At 48.0% G+C, this 14,662-nt stretch overlaps 1 protein-coding gene across 7 annotated transcripts in view; it reads left to right on the forward strand.

The window, feature by feature from the left end:
• The first annotated feature begins 1,802 nt into the window (after positions 1-1,802).
• The window catches only part of FRMPD1 (FERM and PDZ domain containing 1), a 32,937-nt gene continuing 20,077 nt past the window's right edge, over positions 1,803-14,662 (forward strand). For 3 of the 7 annotated variants that reach the window (XM_054054173.1, XM_054054178.1, XM_054054179.1), the window contains exons 1-4: positions 1,803-1,888; positions 2,561-2,927; positions 11,956-12,060; positions 12,870-13,027. In XM_054054173.1, coding sequence (XP_053910148.1) covers positions 11,960-12,060; positions 12,870-13,027 — 259 coding nt within the window. In that variant the 5' untranslated portion in view covers positions 1,803-1,888; positions 2,561-2,927; positions 11,956-11,959. Of the gene's footprint in view, positions 1,889-2,560; positions 2,928-10,074; positions 10,140-11,633; positions 11,787-11,955; positions 12,061-12,869; positions 13,028-14,662 lie in introns of all 7 variants that reach the window. The other 4 variants (XM_054054175.1, XM_054054177.1, XM_054054174.1 and 1 more) reach the window with 4 other exon arrangements.

Genomic DNA, 14,662 nt, shown 5'->3' on the forward strand with positions numbered 1-14,662 from the left:
TTTCTTTCCGTTGGTCAGAAAATGTTGGAGTGCAAGAATGAATGAACAGTGAGTGAATATCAAGACACTGCGTCAGACCACAATGCTTTGTCTTTGAAACAGCTTTTAACTACTAACAACTTCACTGTGCTTCAGCATTCACCTCGTTCACCAGACTTGGCTTTGTCTTCTCAAAGATCCAGTCAGTGCTCAAAGGGACCCACTGTTAGTAGAAAATATGAAAGAAAAATTTATGGAGATCTTCAACAGACTTTCAGAAAATGATCTGCAGAATTGCTTTGAACATTGGCAGCATCGTATACAGCTGATTGCCGTATCAGAAGGGAAATATTTTGAAGCTGATCATAGTTAATTTTCTTGATTTGTTAAACAAAAAGAGTTACAGGCACAGTCTTGGGGTTTTTTCTGTCCAGCCTCGTATCTATTTCCCACTGCAGGAGCTTTATGCTGATCAGCCAGAGAGAACAGCTGGGTCTGCTGGTGCTGTTTGTTTGTGTGGTCGCTGAGTGCATGTTGGTGTCGTTGTGTGTTGTAGGTGTTTTGACACCTGCCTTTGGGAACACATTCTCAACCTCTCTGCTGCCTGAACCTGGGGGCAAGGAGGCGTAGCAGCCTCGTCCCTATCATGCTGCCAGATTTGGCCTCTCCAAAACATTGCAAAAGCTGGGAAAACCTTGGACTTCCTAGGAAGCGCGGCATGGAGCCAGGAGCCAGGCAGAGCAGCTGGGGAGGATGGGAGCTTGGCCACGTTTAGGTCAGATAGGAGGACCCAAGTGACAAGTGGTGCAAGTCATTTTGATACTGTAGGAGTTCAGGAACATTTCTAAAGACTTTGTTATGGAGCGCATGCATGGATGTGTGTGTAATGGTATGTACTGTTGTTTCACTAACTGAGCGTGATAACATTTCGGTTCATAATATGTAGGCAAATATACTGATTAAAATGATCTCCTACTAATAATGAATCAGAACAAAATGATGCATTTGCCTAATAAATAGATTTCATAAAGCTGAGAGGAATACTGGCATAGACAGAGCTGTTTTGGTGGAACCTTCCTTTGATAGAAGGAGAAGGGCTAGGGGTACAGTTCCTTGGTTCTTGGTTTACAACTGGTCATTTATCTTCTGGCTTCCTGGGCCGTATTTATCTTGCTTTAGGATGAAGCAAAACTGTAATAAGTGAAAAGGGGTTATTTGGGTCCTTGCAGCCAGGGATAACACATATGCAAATGAAACGTCTTTGCTCGCCACACTAAGCATCGCATTGAGAGATTCTTTACATAATTCCATCCACCTTCTGAACACATCCCATGAGCCAAAAAGTAAATATTTCATAGAATCATAGAAACATGGAATCATAGAATAGTTTGGGTTGGAAGGGACCTCAAAGATCATCCAGTTCCAACCCCCCTGCCATGGGCAGGGACACCTCCCACTGGATCAGGCTGCCCAAGGCCCCATCCAACCTGGTCTTGAATACCTCCAGGGATGGGGCAGCCACAGCTTCCCTGGGGAGCCTGTGTCAGGGCCTCACCACCCTCACGGGGAAGAAATTCTTCCTTACGCTTAGTCTAACTCTGCCCCTCTCCAGTTTACACCCACTGCCCCTATTTCTATCACCACAAACCTTTTGTGAACAGTCCGTCCCAGGTTTCCTGCAGCCCCTTCAGACGCTGTTAGGTCTCTCTGAGGTCTCCTCGGGGCCCTCTCCCGGCTGCACGCCCCCAGCTCCCCGCCGGGGGTCTCCACCCGGCGTCCCCAGCACCGCGGGGCGGGACCCGGGGAGGCCCCGCCTGCCGGTACTGGGGGGCGCCTGCCCGCGGGGAGCGGGGGAGCCGGGCGGAGGGGCGCGGCGGGGCAGTCTCGCTGCTGCAGGTGCAGGAGTCGGGTACGGGAGCTGCGGTGCTCGGGATCGGGAACAGCCATGCCCAGGGTCGAGTCGGATCGGATCGGGTCGGGTCGGGTCGGGTCGGATCGGGTCGGATCCCACTGCTGGCAATGCTTGGGGTCGGGCTGGGGCCGGTCCCGCTGCCGGTGATGCCCTGAGTCGGATTGGGTCCGGTCCCGCTTATGATGATGCTCGGAGTCGGGAGCAGCGGTGCCCGAGAGTCGGATCGGATCCCGCTGCCGGTGATGCTCGGGATCGGATCGGGTCCGGGCTCGGGAGCAGTGCTGCCCGGGGTCGGACCGGATCGGATCCGGTCCCGCTGCCGGTGATGCCTTGGGTCGGATCTGGTCCCGTTGTCGGTAATGCCCGGGGTTGGATAGGATCCGGTCCCGCTGCTTGTGATGCTCGGGGTCGCGTCGGGTCCGGTCCCGGCAATGCCCTGGGTCGGGAGCAGCGGTGCCCGGGGGTCGGATCTGATCCCGCTGCCGGTGAAGCCCGGGATCGGGTCCCGTTGCCGGTGATGCTCGGGATCAGGTCGGGTCCAGGGGTTGGTAGCAGCGGTGCCCGGTGGCTGCGGAGCCGGGAGAAGCGCTGCTCGCAGCCACACGGAGTGCTGCCTCCGGCACCCCGGGCTCAGAACCCTGATTTTCGTGTGCCTCTCTTTTCATTTAGGTGTCTTTTTTAGTGGTTTCTGGCCTGACCTGGTTCCAAATGCTGTGAGCAAAGTTTCTTTTTCGTGGGAGGAAGCTATACGCACCCCTCTAAAAACGAGACAAGCCAACCAATAAACGCCGGCACCTCGCTGCTGTGGAATTCACACTCGGTTATTTTGGCTCTTTAACCACAATGGGAAAATATTGTGAGAGAAATTTCACCTAAGCTGGGGGAGCGAAGTCAGCAAGGCTTTAACATGCAAGCATCGGGCGCAGCATTCTGCGGAGAGCTTCCTGTGGGGCAGCTGGAGCACAGGGATAAGAACTCTGTGAAGGACAGCGGATAAGGTCAAGTTCCTGCGCCAGTGGCACTGCGTTTTCATCAGGTAGGTGTTACAGATTTGTGTTGCTGGATGAAGTGGTTAGATCTGCTCCATTTCTGCGTGCTCATGATTGCTATCTAACCACTGAAAACACGCCTGTCTGCCAGCTTCCGCCTGGGAAATCTGTTCTGGGTCTCCATCTCTTGAGCATCATGTATTTTTGCTAACAGCTTGTCTGTGCCTCCCTTACTGAAAGAGTGTTTACTACAGTAGTGGGAAGGTATCAGAAGTTTCTTCCTGCTGACAGATTTGAGTGAGACTTACCCACCAGTGAGATGTGGGAGATAAGGCTGAACGGTCGAAAGGGTCTGTAAGACAAGAAATGTTAGAAAGTCTGTTAGTCATGGGGGTCTTGTTCTGGAGAAGCAGTCCTGCTTGCTCAGAAGAACCTGCACAACTGGAGATTGAAATGGTAGTGATATTAGATAGGATGCCATCTCCCACTTTGGGGAGCCGTTTCACCCACTTTTTCTCTTTCTTTGTGCTGTTCACACTGCCATGTGGGGTTCTCTGTAGCAAGGCCGAGGGAGAAGTGTTCTGAGGGCTGTCATACAAGCTGATAAAAATCCAAGCTGGAAAATACAAGAAAATCTGGAAGTCTGCAAGGGAGTCTTTCATTCTCCCTACATGAATTACTGCTGAGATCGTCTAACCCTTGTCTCATCCTCTGGAATCAAACTGAATGTAAGGCCAAAGTCAAGGATGCGCTGGAATCATCTGCAAGGGCATATCACTACTTAAAGGAAGAGGCTGGCCCCTCTGTCCAGCCCGGTGGTACTAGAAAGGCAATAGAGACTATTGTTTTTTCCAGAGGGGTAGGAGGGCTCTGTATGGACAGAGGCTTGCAAGAAACTAATGAGGCCTCTCTAGGAAAATGCAGGTGAGGTTCTTTTTCCCCAAAGCTTTCCAGTCATGTCCTGTACCAGCTGCAGCTGGTGGCAGCTGCTATGGAAAAGAGTGGCTCAGCAGCAGAAATGGCAGTGTTTGTGTGTAGCTCGGCTTGCAGCCAAGTGTGGAGCTTGGTGTGGAGGCTCCTTTGCTTCTCTACTTTAGCCATTGGTCACAGGCATGTGGCACACATTTCCAAGTGTAGTGCTATCCTGAGTTTTTCCTCTTAGTTTTGGTAAATTACCCTCTATATTCTTGCTCAGCAAGCTGCTAGCAAATAGAGCAGTGTGTTTAGTGCTGTGTAGTTATCTGGGCTGTAATGCTTGGAAAAAGCCAGCCATTTTTAAAGCTGAGGAGAAGCTTTTAGTCTTCTTGTGAAATGGCTCTGTGTGCAGCATGAAATTCCCAAATCAATATTTTTCAAGTGCATATGTTTTGTCTTTTATTCCTTTCTTGACATTTGCCAAAAGACTGTGCAGAAGTTCATAGAATCATAGAATCCCTAGGTTGGCAAAGACCTTTGAGATCATCAAGTCCAACTGTACCCATCCGCTACTAAATCATATCCATAAGCGCTATATCTAGCCATCTTTTAAATACCTGGGATGGGGACTCAATCACCTCCCTGGGCAGCCTGTTCCAGTGCTTGAGAACCCTTTCTGTGAAGAAGTTTTCCCTAATGTCCAATCTGAACCTGCCTTGACACAGCTTGAGGCCGTTCCCTCTCTTCCTATCACTGATCGCTTGGGAGAAGAGGCCAGCACCCACCTCACTACAACCTCCTTTCAGGCAGTTGTAGGCAGTGATAAGGCCTCCCCTCAGCCTCCTTTTTCCCAGGCTAAACAACCCCAGTTCCCTCAGCTGCTCCTCATAAGACTTGTTCTCCAGCCCCTTTGCGAGCTTTGTTCCCTTCTCTGGACACACTCCAGGACCTCAATGTCTTTCTTGTAGTGATGGCCCAAAACTGAACCCAGGATTCAAGGTGTGGCCTCACCAGTGCTGGGTACAGGGGCACAACCACTTCCCTGAAAAGTTGTTTCCTAGTGTGTAGTCTTCATGCTCAGTGAAATCTGAGGCACACATAAACATTGTCTTTACCGACAGGTCAGGAGGAACCTGTTGCGTTGCCTGCCCTGGACTTGTATGTGCTGAGGTGAGTTTTCTTCTGTGCAAACAAGCCCAGGAAGACACTGGAAATAATAGTCCAGAGTGGTGAAATTTACAGGCATGTTTGTTGGTTCAAGGTCTGCACCAGGACATGGACATCAGTGCCAGTATGTGGAATTCTACACATAATCTGTTTTTTCCCTGTTGTGCAAATTGCAAGTGGTACAAAAGTGTGGCTAAGGTGAACTGCTTAATTTCTGGTATTGTGCATACAGGAGCTGGGGAAGAATATCTGACTGCGCACGCAGAGGCGATTGTTTTCATCACTATGAAAAGAAGTTACTCTTGGAAAGCTAAGCCAGGAAATTAGAGGGGAACATTCCTCCTGTGCTGGCAGTTCTTGTCCAGAGAGATATAGCTGAAGGGATTAAAGACTTCACACACTTCCACACAAGTCTATTTTTAGACGTGAAAGCTATTCAAGAGGGCAAGTATTGATTTTTCTCCTTTCCACCTCGAACGTTCTGTTTATAATTTTCTTTAGTTTGTGTGTAATGGACTGTGTACGAAGCTTCTGCTCTAAATATATGAGCCAGGCAAGGATGTAACACCTTTGCTAACACAATTTTTATTTGGTACCTGAACTTTTTGAATACTATGTCCAGAACCTTTTATTTTAAAACTAACTCAGACATGAATCCCATCATGTCTGCAGGAAACCGGAGCACAATGAGGATGTACAGACCAGACTTGCAAATTGCTTCGACTGACGCTGCCCTGCAGATTGGCTGGGGAGAGTAACAGTGAGCTTGTGCGTATGGTCTGGCCACCAGTGGCTTGTCTGGTTAAGCTAAAAGAGACAAAGGGATCATCTTCATGAGTGTCTGGGATGATCAGGCAGTGCCAGTCATCCTGCTCCTCTGGTATTTGTATCTGTTCTCAGCCTAACTATAAGATGAGCTCCTGGCTTCCAACTATAAGATATGCTCCTGGCTCCCTGAGTCTGGTCAGGTGTCACTTGGCTTTAACGTAAAGATGCCACATGTCAGAGTCCTGTGGGCCTCTTGGAAGACGTCTGTGCTAGGTGACTGCTGTGAAGGGTGTAGCTCATTTGGAGCTTCAGGTTCATTCTGGTCTCTTCCTCTGTTGTTCTGCTGCAACAAGGCCCTTCTCCGGGGCTGGGTGTGGAGCCACCTTTCCAACAGTGCTGAGTCTGTGCCCCTGCCAGTGAACGGTGTGTTCACAGATTGCGTGGCGCCTTATGCCATTCCTCTCCTCCATGGGCGTCTTGACCCCAGGCTGTGCCTGTCCAGTGACACATCTGCTGCGCAGCAGGTTCCCCTGAGAAAAGCACCTGCAGGGTCCGGCTGGGGCTCCAAGAAACTTTGTCGCACATGGCGTGCTCCTGTGGAGAGCCTGTGGGTTTCTGGAGCTGGACTGTGTCTGTGTAAAACCCGACAAGTGCTGTGGGAAAGAGGAAGGTTGGAGGACTTGGGTAGTCAGAATGTGTGAGTACAGGCAAGACAAGCTGTGCCTTTGGAGGAAGCAGAATCTTTCCTCTCTTCCCTCGGTTGTGAAGTACTCAAAATTCTCCTGCTGACTGTTTTTAACTTATGGCAAATGGCAAGTTTATATATATATATATATATATATATTTTTTTTTTTTTTTTCTTCCTGGCAGCTGGTGCTTGTAGGTGAAAAAATGGGTTTCCAAGAACACTAAAAATCAATGGTGCTTTTCAAATTTTTTTTTTTTTTTTCTGGAGAGTGAGGCAGTAGTGGTGGTAATTCTTTGCCCGGTATTACAAAGAGTGCTGAACATCAAAGATTTCTCCATTTTGGATGAGAATGAAATAATGCTATGACTTGGCAGCACTTTATGGGAATTGTGGCTTGAGCACATAATGTTTCTGACATGGATTGCACCTCCTGAAACAGTTCACCCACGCGATGTGCTATTTCTCCTTTTAAGACTGGAGCATGTAGCGGATCCAAGGACTGTGACTTCTTAAGTAGTTTCAGGAGGCATGGGAAATCACACTCCTTCAGGCTCCTGCAATCGTATCACAAAGATGGTTCCATTTTCCTGGGGTCAGAGGCTGCCCTGGTTCTGAGGATGGGCTGATGAGGGGGCATTGCGGTGGCTGTCACTTTGTTGCTTGATCTGTGATGAACCACTCAAGTGTGAAGTATTTTCATGTTGTAGAAACAAAAGACTAAAACCCAAGATGCATTGATGATTTGATGAAAAACTAATTAAGGCAGATCAATACTTTTACACCTGCTTACTGAAAGCATGGCAATCCGAAGTGCTGGCTGCTTGCTTGAATGGTTGGAGAAGGCTTGTGTGCAGTGGTGTTGTAATCGAATGGTTCTGGACTTGCCTGGTTTTGCTTGGCAGACAAGGCTGTGTTTTTCTGGTACAGCACAGATTCTCCTCTGGCTCTCAATGGCAGTAGATGAACCAGAGAATCAACAGAAGACTGTGTAGGATTGTGCTGGTGTGCTGCCTGCTGTCCAGCCTGGAGGAATGTGGCCCATACTCTGCACAGCGCTATGTCTTGAGCTTGCTGACCCACCGTCTGGTACTGTAAGGTCTCCTTCCCCTTTTAACAAAGTCAAGCTGATCATTTTCTGGTCCCAGCTCAGCTTTTGTAGCATGAAGAGCATGGTCAAAGTGTCATGTGATTAGAGGGACGTCAGCTCGGCTGTGAAGTCCTTGTTAAGAAAGTCGTCCTGCAGTACCAAAACAATTATAGCCAGGGCCACAGAGGTGATCAGACAAGGAGCTGACGTAAGAACGTAGAAGATAAACTCTGCTGAATGGACCATAATCCTATTAGTGATATCTGGAAAACTGAGTGGTGTCATGGAGGTGGTTTCCTTGTGAGGAGAAGCAGTGGTGCTGTAAGGTGAGGGGACTGATGTCAAGACACATGAGGATGTTTGTGGCCATGGGGAGGATGCTGCTCTGGACCCTCTTCCTTGGTCAGCACAAGGACCCCTATAGGGGCCCATGAAACTTTTGTGTGGGCAGTTTGGGCTGGCCTTTGATCTGGATAAGCCCTGTGTGAATGCAACTTATCTCCTGGGGAAACATCACAGCTTTGCTCAAGGAAAATTTCTGTTTGTGTTGTATAGTGTTGGCTTATGAGACAAGGTGATCACGGTGATTTTTTCATTTTGTTTTGATTTTTCCCTTTTTTCTTTTTTTTTCTTTATTTTGCAAGGATTACATTATTTAATTAACTGATTATGGAAACTGTAACAGCAGCAGCTCAATCGCAGCCAAATAAAGACAGCAGCATTGTTCACCCCAGCCCATGTGCTTATGTTCCTTTTTCCTTAACTGTCCTCCCTTGCCCCGGGGACTGGAGATGGGATCCATGACACTGGCCTCTAATAATCCTTAATTTCTGTAAAACAAACTTTGTCATTGGAAGAGAAGGCTGTGTTTGCATGGAGATGAGCCTGGGGAGAGTCACGGAGGATGTGGAAGCTGGGAGATAATGGGCGAATGCTGGCTGTTTGGCTGCACTTGTGGATGTGTGCTCTGCCTCCACGACCATGTGCCATCCAACTGCTACTGCTTCTGGTCAGAACTCAAATTGTTGGTCTGGGAATCTCAGTAGAATTTCAGGGTTGGTGTCTTGGGTAAAACATATCCTAAGAAGATGAGAGCCCTTGTGGGCAAGGTGCTACACAGGCAGAAGCATTCTTAGAGGGATTGCTAGTGTCTTCTTCCCAGCTCGGGTTTGCTCCTGCTCTGGTGGGAGTGCAGATTGCTGCGGAAGCTTTAATCCTGGTCCTCTGGCTCAGTTATCTTCCCTGACCATATCTCAGAGAACATCTTTACAAATTTTCCATACCATAGCTTCTAAATTACTGTTCTGTCCCAGTGTCTTGTCAGAGCTGGCTGACCTTCAAAAGCTTTGCTGCAGAAATTCCCAGTCCTGCCAAAAATGTCTTCTGATGCAGCCAAGGCTCACAATATTAGTCAAGACTGAACTTCTGTTTTCTGCTGCCTGCCTAGGAAGCAAAGAACATTCTTACCCTCTGGTGGTACTTGGACAAGAGCAGGGGCAGCTAAAGGAGCCGACATCACCAGTTCTATCAATACTTCCCTACCTTGTAGCTGACCCCTTACATGACCCAGGTCCTCTGACAGGTGAGCAGAGGTGTGTTTTTGACTGTGTGAGAACCTGCCTGTTCTGGTGAAACCTGCATTTGCCTGACCCAAGGAACTCCACACCTGATTCTGCTATTGAGGGTGAAGACTCCTTCCTTGTCTAAGGGACCACAAACCATGTCTCTTGTCCCACGAGAGCCCAGGCTTTCTCTTGAGCCAGGGGTCTTCATTGGCTGGGGAGGACTTCAACAAGAACCTGGGCTGAACCTTTCTTTTGCTGATCTCTGGAAGCAGTTGGAAAAAAAGGGTAGCTTGCTGTCAGCAGAAAGGCTGAACATGAGCTGAAGGGTTTCCCTGTGCTCTTCTCCAAACCATGGAGATTGGCCACATGGTGAAAGAGAACATCCTGCTGCTGTGGTTTCTGCTTTTCAGAGCTTGTGAGGGCAGCACACAGCAGATAACTGGGCTCCAGGGAAGACCATGCCTGATGAGTTGGTGTAGCCCAGGCAGGGACTAGCTGTGTTCTGTCTCTGAACTGCACAGTGTGACGATGTTTCATCAGCTACACAGGAGGCAAAAATCATTGAATCATAGAATGGTTTGGGTTATTAGGGATATTGAAAGGCCATCTAGTGCAGCTCTCCTGCAACTTTCAGGGACAATTTCAGCTAGGTCGGGTTGCTCAGAGCCCTGTCCTACCTGACCTTGGATGTTTCCAGGGATGGAGCATCCACCACCTCTTTGGGAAGCCTGTGGTAGTGTCTCACCACTTGCAGCATTCAAAAAAAAAAAAAATCTTTATTACATCTAGTCTGATTTTACCCTATTTTAGCTTAAAACCATTACCACTTGTCCAGTTGCTACAGGCACTGCTAAAACATTTGTCCCTGTCTTTCTTCAAGATTTCCCCAAGCCGCCTTCAAGATTTCCCCAGAGCCTTCTCTTCCCAGGCTGAACAACCCCTCAGCCTTTTCTCTTGGGAGGGGTGTTCCACCCCTCTGACCACTTTTTATGGTTCTCTTCTAGACCTGCTCCAACAGATCTGTGTCCTTCCTGTGCTGAGAGCTCCAAAGCTGGATGCAGGGCTCCAGGTGAGGTCTTGACAGAACAGATTAAGGGCGCAGAATTACCTCCCTTGACCTGCTGGCCATGCTTCTTTTGATGCAGCCCAGGGTAGAGGTGGCTTTTTGGGATGCAAGTCTGCATTGCTGGCTTATGTCCAGTTTTTAATGCACTAGTGTCCTCAAGTCCTTTTTGGCAGGGCTGCTCTCAGTCCCTTCGTCCTCTAGCCTTTATTGATACTGGGAGTTGCCTTGACCCAGGTGCAGGACCTTGCACTTGGGCTTGATGAACCTTGTGATGTTCATGTGGGCCCACTTCTCCAGCCTTTCCAGGTCTCTCAAGATGGCTTCACTTTCCTTGGATATGTCAGTCCCACCACTCAGCTTGGTGTTGTCTGCCATCTTGTTGAGGCTGCACTTGATCCTGCTCTCTATGTTACTGATGAAGATATTATAACAGTACTGGTCCCAATAGGGACCCATGAGGGACATCATTTATCACCAGTGTCCTGGTCATCCAGCTGTTGACTACTACCCTCTGGATGCAGCCATCTAACCAACTCCTTGTCCACCTAACAGTCCACCCATCAAATCTGTATCTTTCCAATTCAGAGAGAAGTATGTGGTGGGAGCCTGTGTCAAGGCCTTACAGAAGACTGGATAGACAAAATCCATAGCTCTTTCCTCGTTAGCCAATTTGTCACTCCATTGTAGAAAGCCACTAACTTAGTCGGGCAGGACTTACTTTTTGTGAAGCCATGCTGGCTATCTAGAATCACTTCCCTATCCTCCATGTGCCTTAAATCTAGGAGGATCTGTTCCATGATCTTCCTAGGCACAAATGTGAGGCTGGTGGATTGGTAGTTCCCTGTGTCCTCCTTTCTATCCTTTTTAAAAATGGGTGTGATGTTTCCATTTTTTCCAGCCATTAGAGGCTTCCCCCAACTGTTATCACTTTTCAGGTATCATGTAGAGTGTCATGGCAACTGCATCAGCCAGTTCCCTCAGGACTCTGGGATGCATCTCATCATGTCCCATAGACTTACTTATATTCAGGTTCCTCAGATGGTCATGAACCTGATCTTCTCTTACAGCAGGAGGGGCTTTGCTATCCCAGTCCCTGTCTTGTGGTCCATCCACTCCAGAGGCATGGGAAGAGAGGTTGCCAGTGAAGGCTGAGGCAAAAAGATTGTTGAGTACCTCAGCCTTCTCCTTGTCCATGTTTATCAGTTTACCAGTTGTGTTCCTTGGGGGAGATATGTATCCTCTGACATTCCTTTTCTGGCTGACATATCTGTAGAAGCCCTTCTTATTATTCTTGCATCTCTTGCCAAGTTCAGCTGTAACCACTCCTTAGCCATCCTGACCCCATCCTGACACAACTGAACAGTGTCCCTGTACTCTCCCCAGGTTCCCTGTCCCTGCTTCCACTGCTTGTGCAGTTCCTTCTTGCCCTTTAGTTTGACCAGCAGGTCTTGACTCAGCCATGCCAGTCTCTTATCTCCCTTTCCTAATTTCTTACAGTGGGGGATTTAGAGCTCTTGTGCTCCATGATACCATCCTAAACATCTGCCAACTCTGTTCTGCTCCCTTGTCCTTGAGGGCAGTCTTCCAGGTGGCCCTTGTCCCAGAGGCACCCAACAGGCAGGGAAGACCGGATGGACAGAAAGAAACATAGTAAGTGTTACGGATGTTGGCATCCTCTATTAAAGCAGCTGGTCTTCTCAGGATGCCAATGGATGTCTCTATTGCAAAATAACTGTGAATTGGTGTTGGTAACTGAACAGTGTCTAGATTTCTTCAATCTTTTATCATTCAGTTTTTCTGTGATTTCTGTCACTTGCAGGTAAATGGAAGATTTGGAGACTAACTTAATCCAGACACGCAAAATATGTAGAATAGAGCAAATGGTAGCAAAATGGCTTCATCGCTCTCGAGATGGAGCATCCAGGTAAACATTTAGGGTTTTTTTTTTGTGTGTTGGAAAGGAATATCTGTTGATCAGCTTTGATCAGAGGCAGCACAAGCTCATTCCCAATAAAGAGGAACAATAACAGGTTGCAGATCTTACTTATTATTTCAGATGTTCCTGGGAAATATGCATGCAGTAGTCCTTAGGAAAAAACAGTGGTTTTAAGTGTCCCCCTGTGTTTCCAGGGACAGATATTCCTGCTTTCACACATTCTGGTTTTGTGAGCCACGTCTCTAGAAATATGATATTGCTTAACACGTAATGTACTTCTGTTGAAAATAGGGTTGTACTTTTCTTTGTGTCTTGCCATTGGCTTATGTTTTTAGGACAGGACTGTTTCGTTTACCAGGGGTCTTGGCATACAGCTGCTTTACCCTCCTAAGGTCCGTGAGTCAAAATTGAGCTGGACTGGATCCTGACAGAAGCAGAGAGCTGTAAATTCTCTCACTGCCTTGCTGAGTATAGGTATTGCTGTGATCTGTGAAGTCAAAGCTTGCTGCAAGGCATGCCCAGAGTTCTTCCTCTTGACGTTCTTCCTGGCTGAAAGAGTTGTGGTTACAACCAGCTGGTGCCTCTGATGTAATATCTTCAGCTTTCTTTGGAGTGTGGAGGATCAATGCTGGCCTGCATGGTGCAGAGTCACCTGTGGGTCCCAGAGAAGTACTGGCATCTCTGCACACTAGCACAGCCCACTTGAAAGGGCAGGGGGTGGGAGGGTATATCTATGACCCTTCCATAAAGTATTTTCTGGCTAAATCTTACTTAATTGCTAGTTTCTTGTCTCACAGGGGCAGAATGTCTGTGACAGACAGCACCAGTGATGGCAATGGCCAGCCTGCCAGCCATGTCAAACTTACTGTCACAGTATACAAAGACTTGGTCCTCCATCACTTCGGCTTTGAGATTTGTCCAAACCTTCCTCTGACGATTGCATCTGTCACTGCAGGTAAGCACTGTTTCCTTCACCCTACAATCACAGGTGTGAAAAGCATGAACTCTTCCAGATGGCCTTAATTGTAAACTCCTGTCAGGTATTTAAGAGTTTCTCACACATTTCTGCTTGGCATGTGATCCTTGAATTCAAGGGGCAAAAGCCTGGTGTGCAGAGTGCTTGAGCATCTACCTGATTCTGATGATATGGAAGAAATATAAGTCACTTGCAGCTTCACCACTAATCCTTCGCCTGTGCTTGGACACGGCTGACCTTTAGGGATGCAAAGAGCTGCTTCCAAGTAAAGTTCTTTTTGGTGTTTTATCTGAAATGCAAAGGAAGGATTTAATCTAGAGTTCTTATTCTGTGTTGGCCCTGGTGATCTGTTGTTGAAAATGCTTTCTGGGCTTACAGAGAAAGGTGAAAATCTGCTCAGGTGAAAATCTGCGTAAATGAAGCAGTGCAAGTCTTCCAGTTATAAAAGGGAGGGCTATAAATCTGTTTTTTAGGTGGTTTTGGGGTTTTTGAATAAAAACCTGTGAATCTGTTTATTTAATTTGTGGGTAGAGCAGCTGGAGGGCTGGCTTGTGCTCTGCCTCTGGCAGGCCACGTGGGCTGTGGCTTCCGTATCTGCCTAGAGAAACAGCCTGTCCAAATGCTCCTGTTTGCAGGATGTTTAGCATAAAGGCACTACATACAGTATGGTCTCTGTTTTTTCACAGTGCTTTTGAGTAAATTTTTTCTTTATACACCTTCCCATGTGAAAAGTGGCTAAAATAGCTGAGAGTCTTCGGGACTAAGAAGAGGGGAAAGAGATTTTCTTTTACACTTTTCTTTTTACCTAATCGGAAGAAATCAACATTTTATTAAAACTGAGGCACAAAGAAAGCTGTTCTTTTAAGTCCTGTCCCTTGCTGTGGAGCACTCAGCTAAAATTCCTTTTGTTTAATTCTACGTGATTGTTCTTTTGTTTTGCCTTTCACGTATGCTGCTCGGTGCTGAGGTTTTCCTGAGGGACAGGTAGCGGATGCTAGGTAGGTGCATGGGAAAATCTGTCTGGCAGAGAAATTCAGTAGTGTGCCACAGCCAGCAGGTTGGCTTTGGTGGAGCTGAGGGCTGTATGCACACGCCTCCTTCTCAGACCAGAGGTCCACCTGCACTTTAGCCTCTTGGGTCTTGTGTCTGTTGCTCTCCTAGAAAGCAAATCTCAGAAACCATCTTTTTCCCATGTTGTGGGTCCTCTCAACAGACAGCATGGTTAAAGAGGCATTCTCTGTGCTCTCCAGAGTTTCACAGGGAAGCCACCATGCTGGGAATCCAGCCCGCATCTCCTGGGGACTGCTGCAGCATCGGGGTGGCAGCATGGCGGGAGCACTGAGCTCTGGCCTGTGCACCGTAAGTGGTCAGCCACTGGGGTGTAATCCGTAGGGTCAGCCCAGACTGCACACCCTGCAAAGAGGGAGCTGCAGCAGCTGCCCTAGAGGCCTCTGTGGGCTCACAGGCAGATGAAGGGCAAGGTGATGCTGCTGTCCTGTGATTTCCCAAGAGCCTGCGGCACCTCGGCCAGGGAGTGTTGAGGACTTTGTGGTGGGCTGTGACACGGTAACAGACACGCACAATAGTGATTTTCTGTGCATAGGGGCAGCTCGT

The sequence above is a fragment of the Cuculus canorus genome, chromosome Z (genome assembly GCF_017976375.1).
Source record: "Cuculus canorus isolate bCucCan1 chromosome Z, bCucCan1.pri, whole genome shotgun sequence".
NCBI lineage: Eukaryota > Metazoa > Chordata > Aves > Cuculiformes > Cuculidae > Cuculus > Cuculus canorus.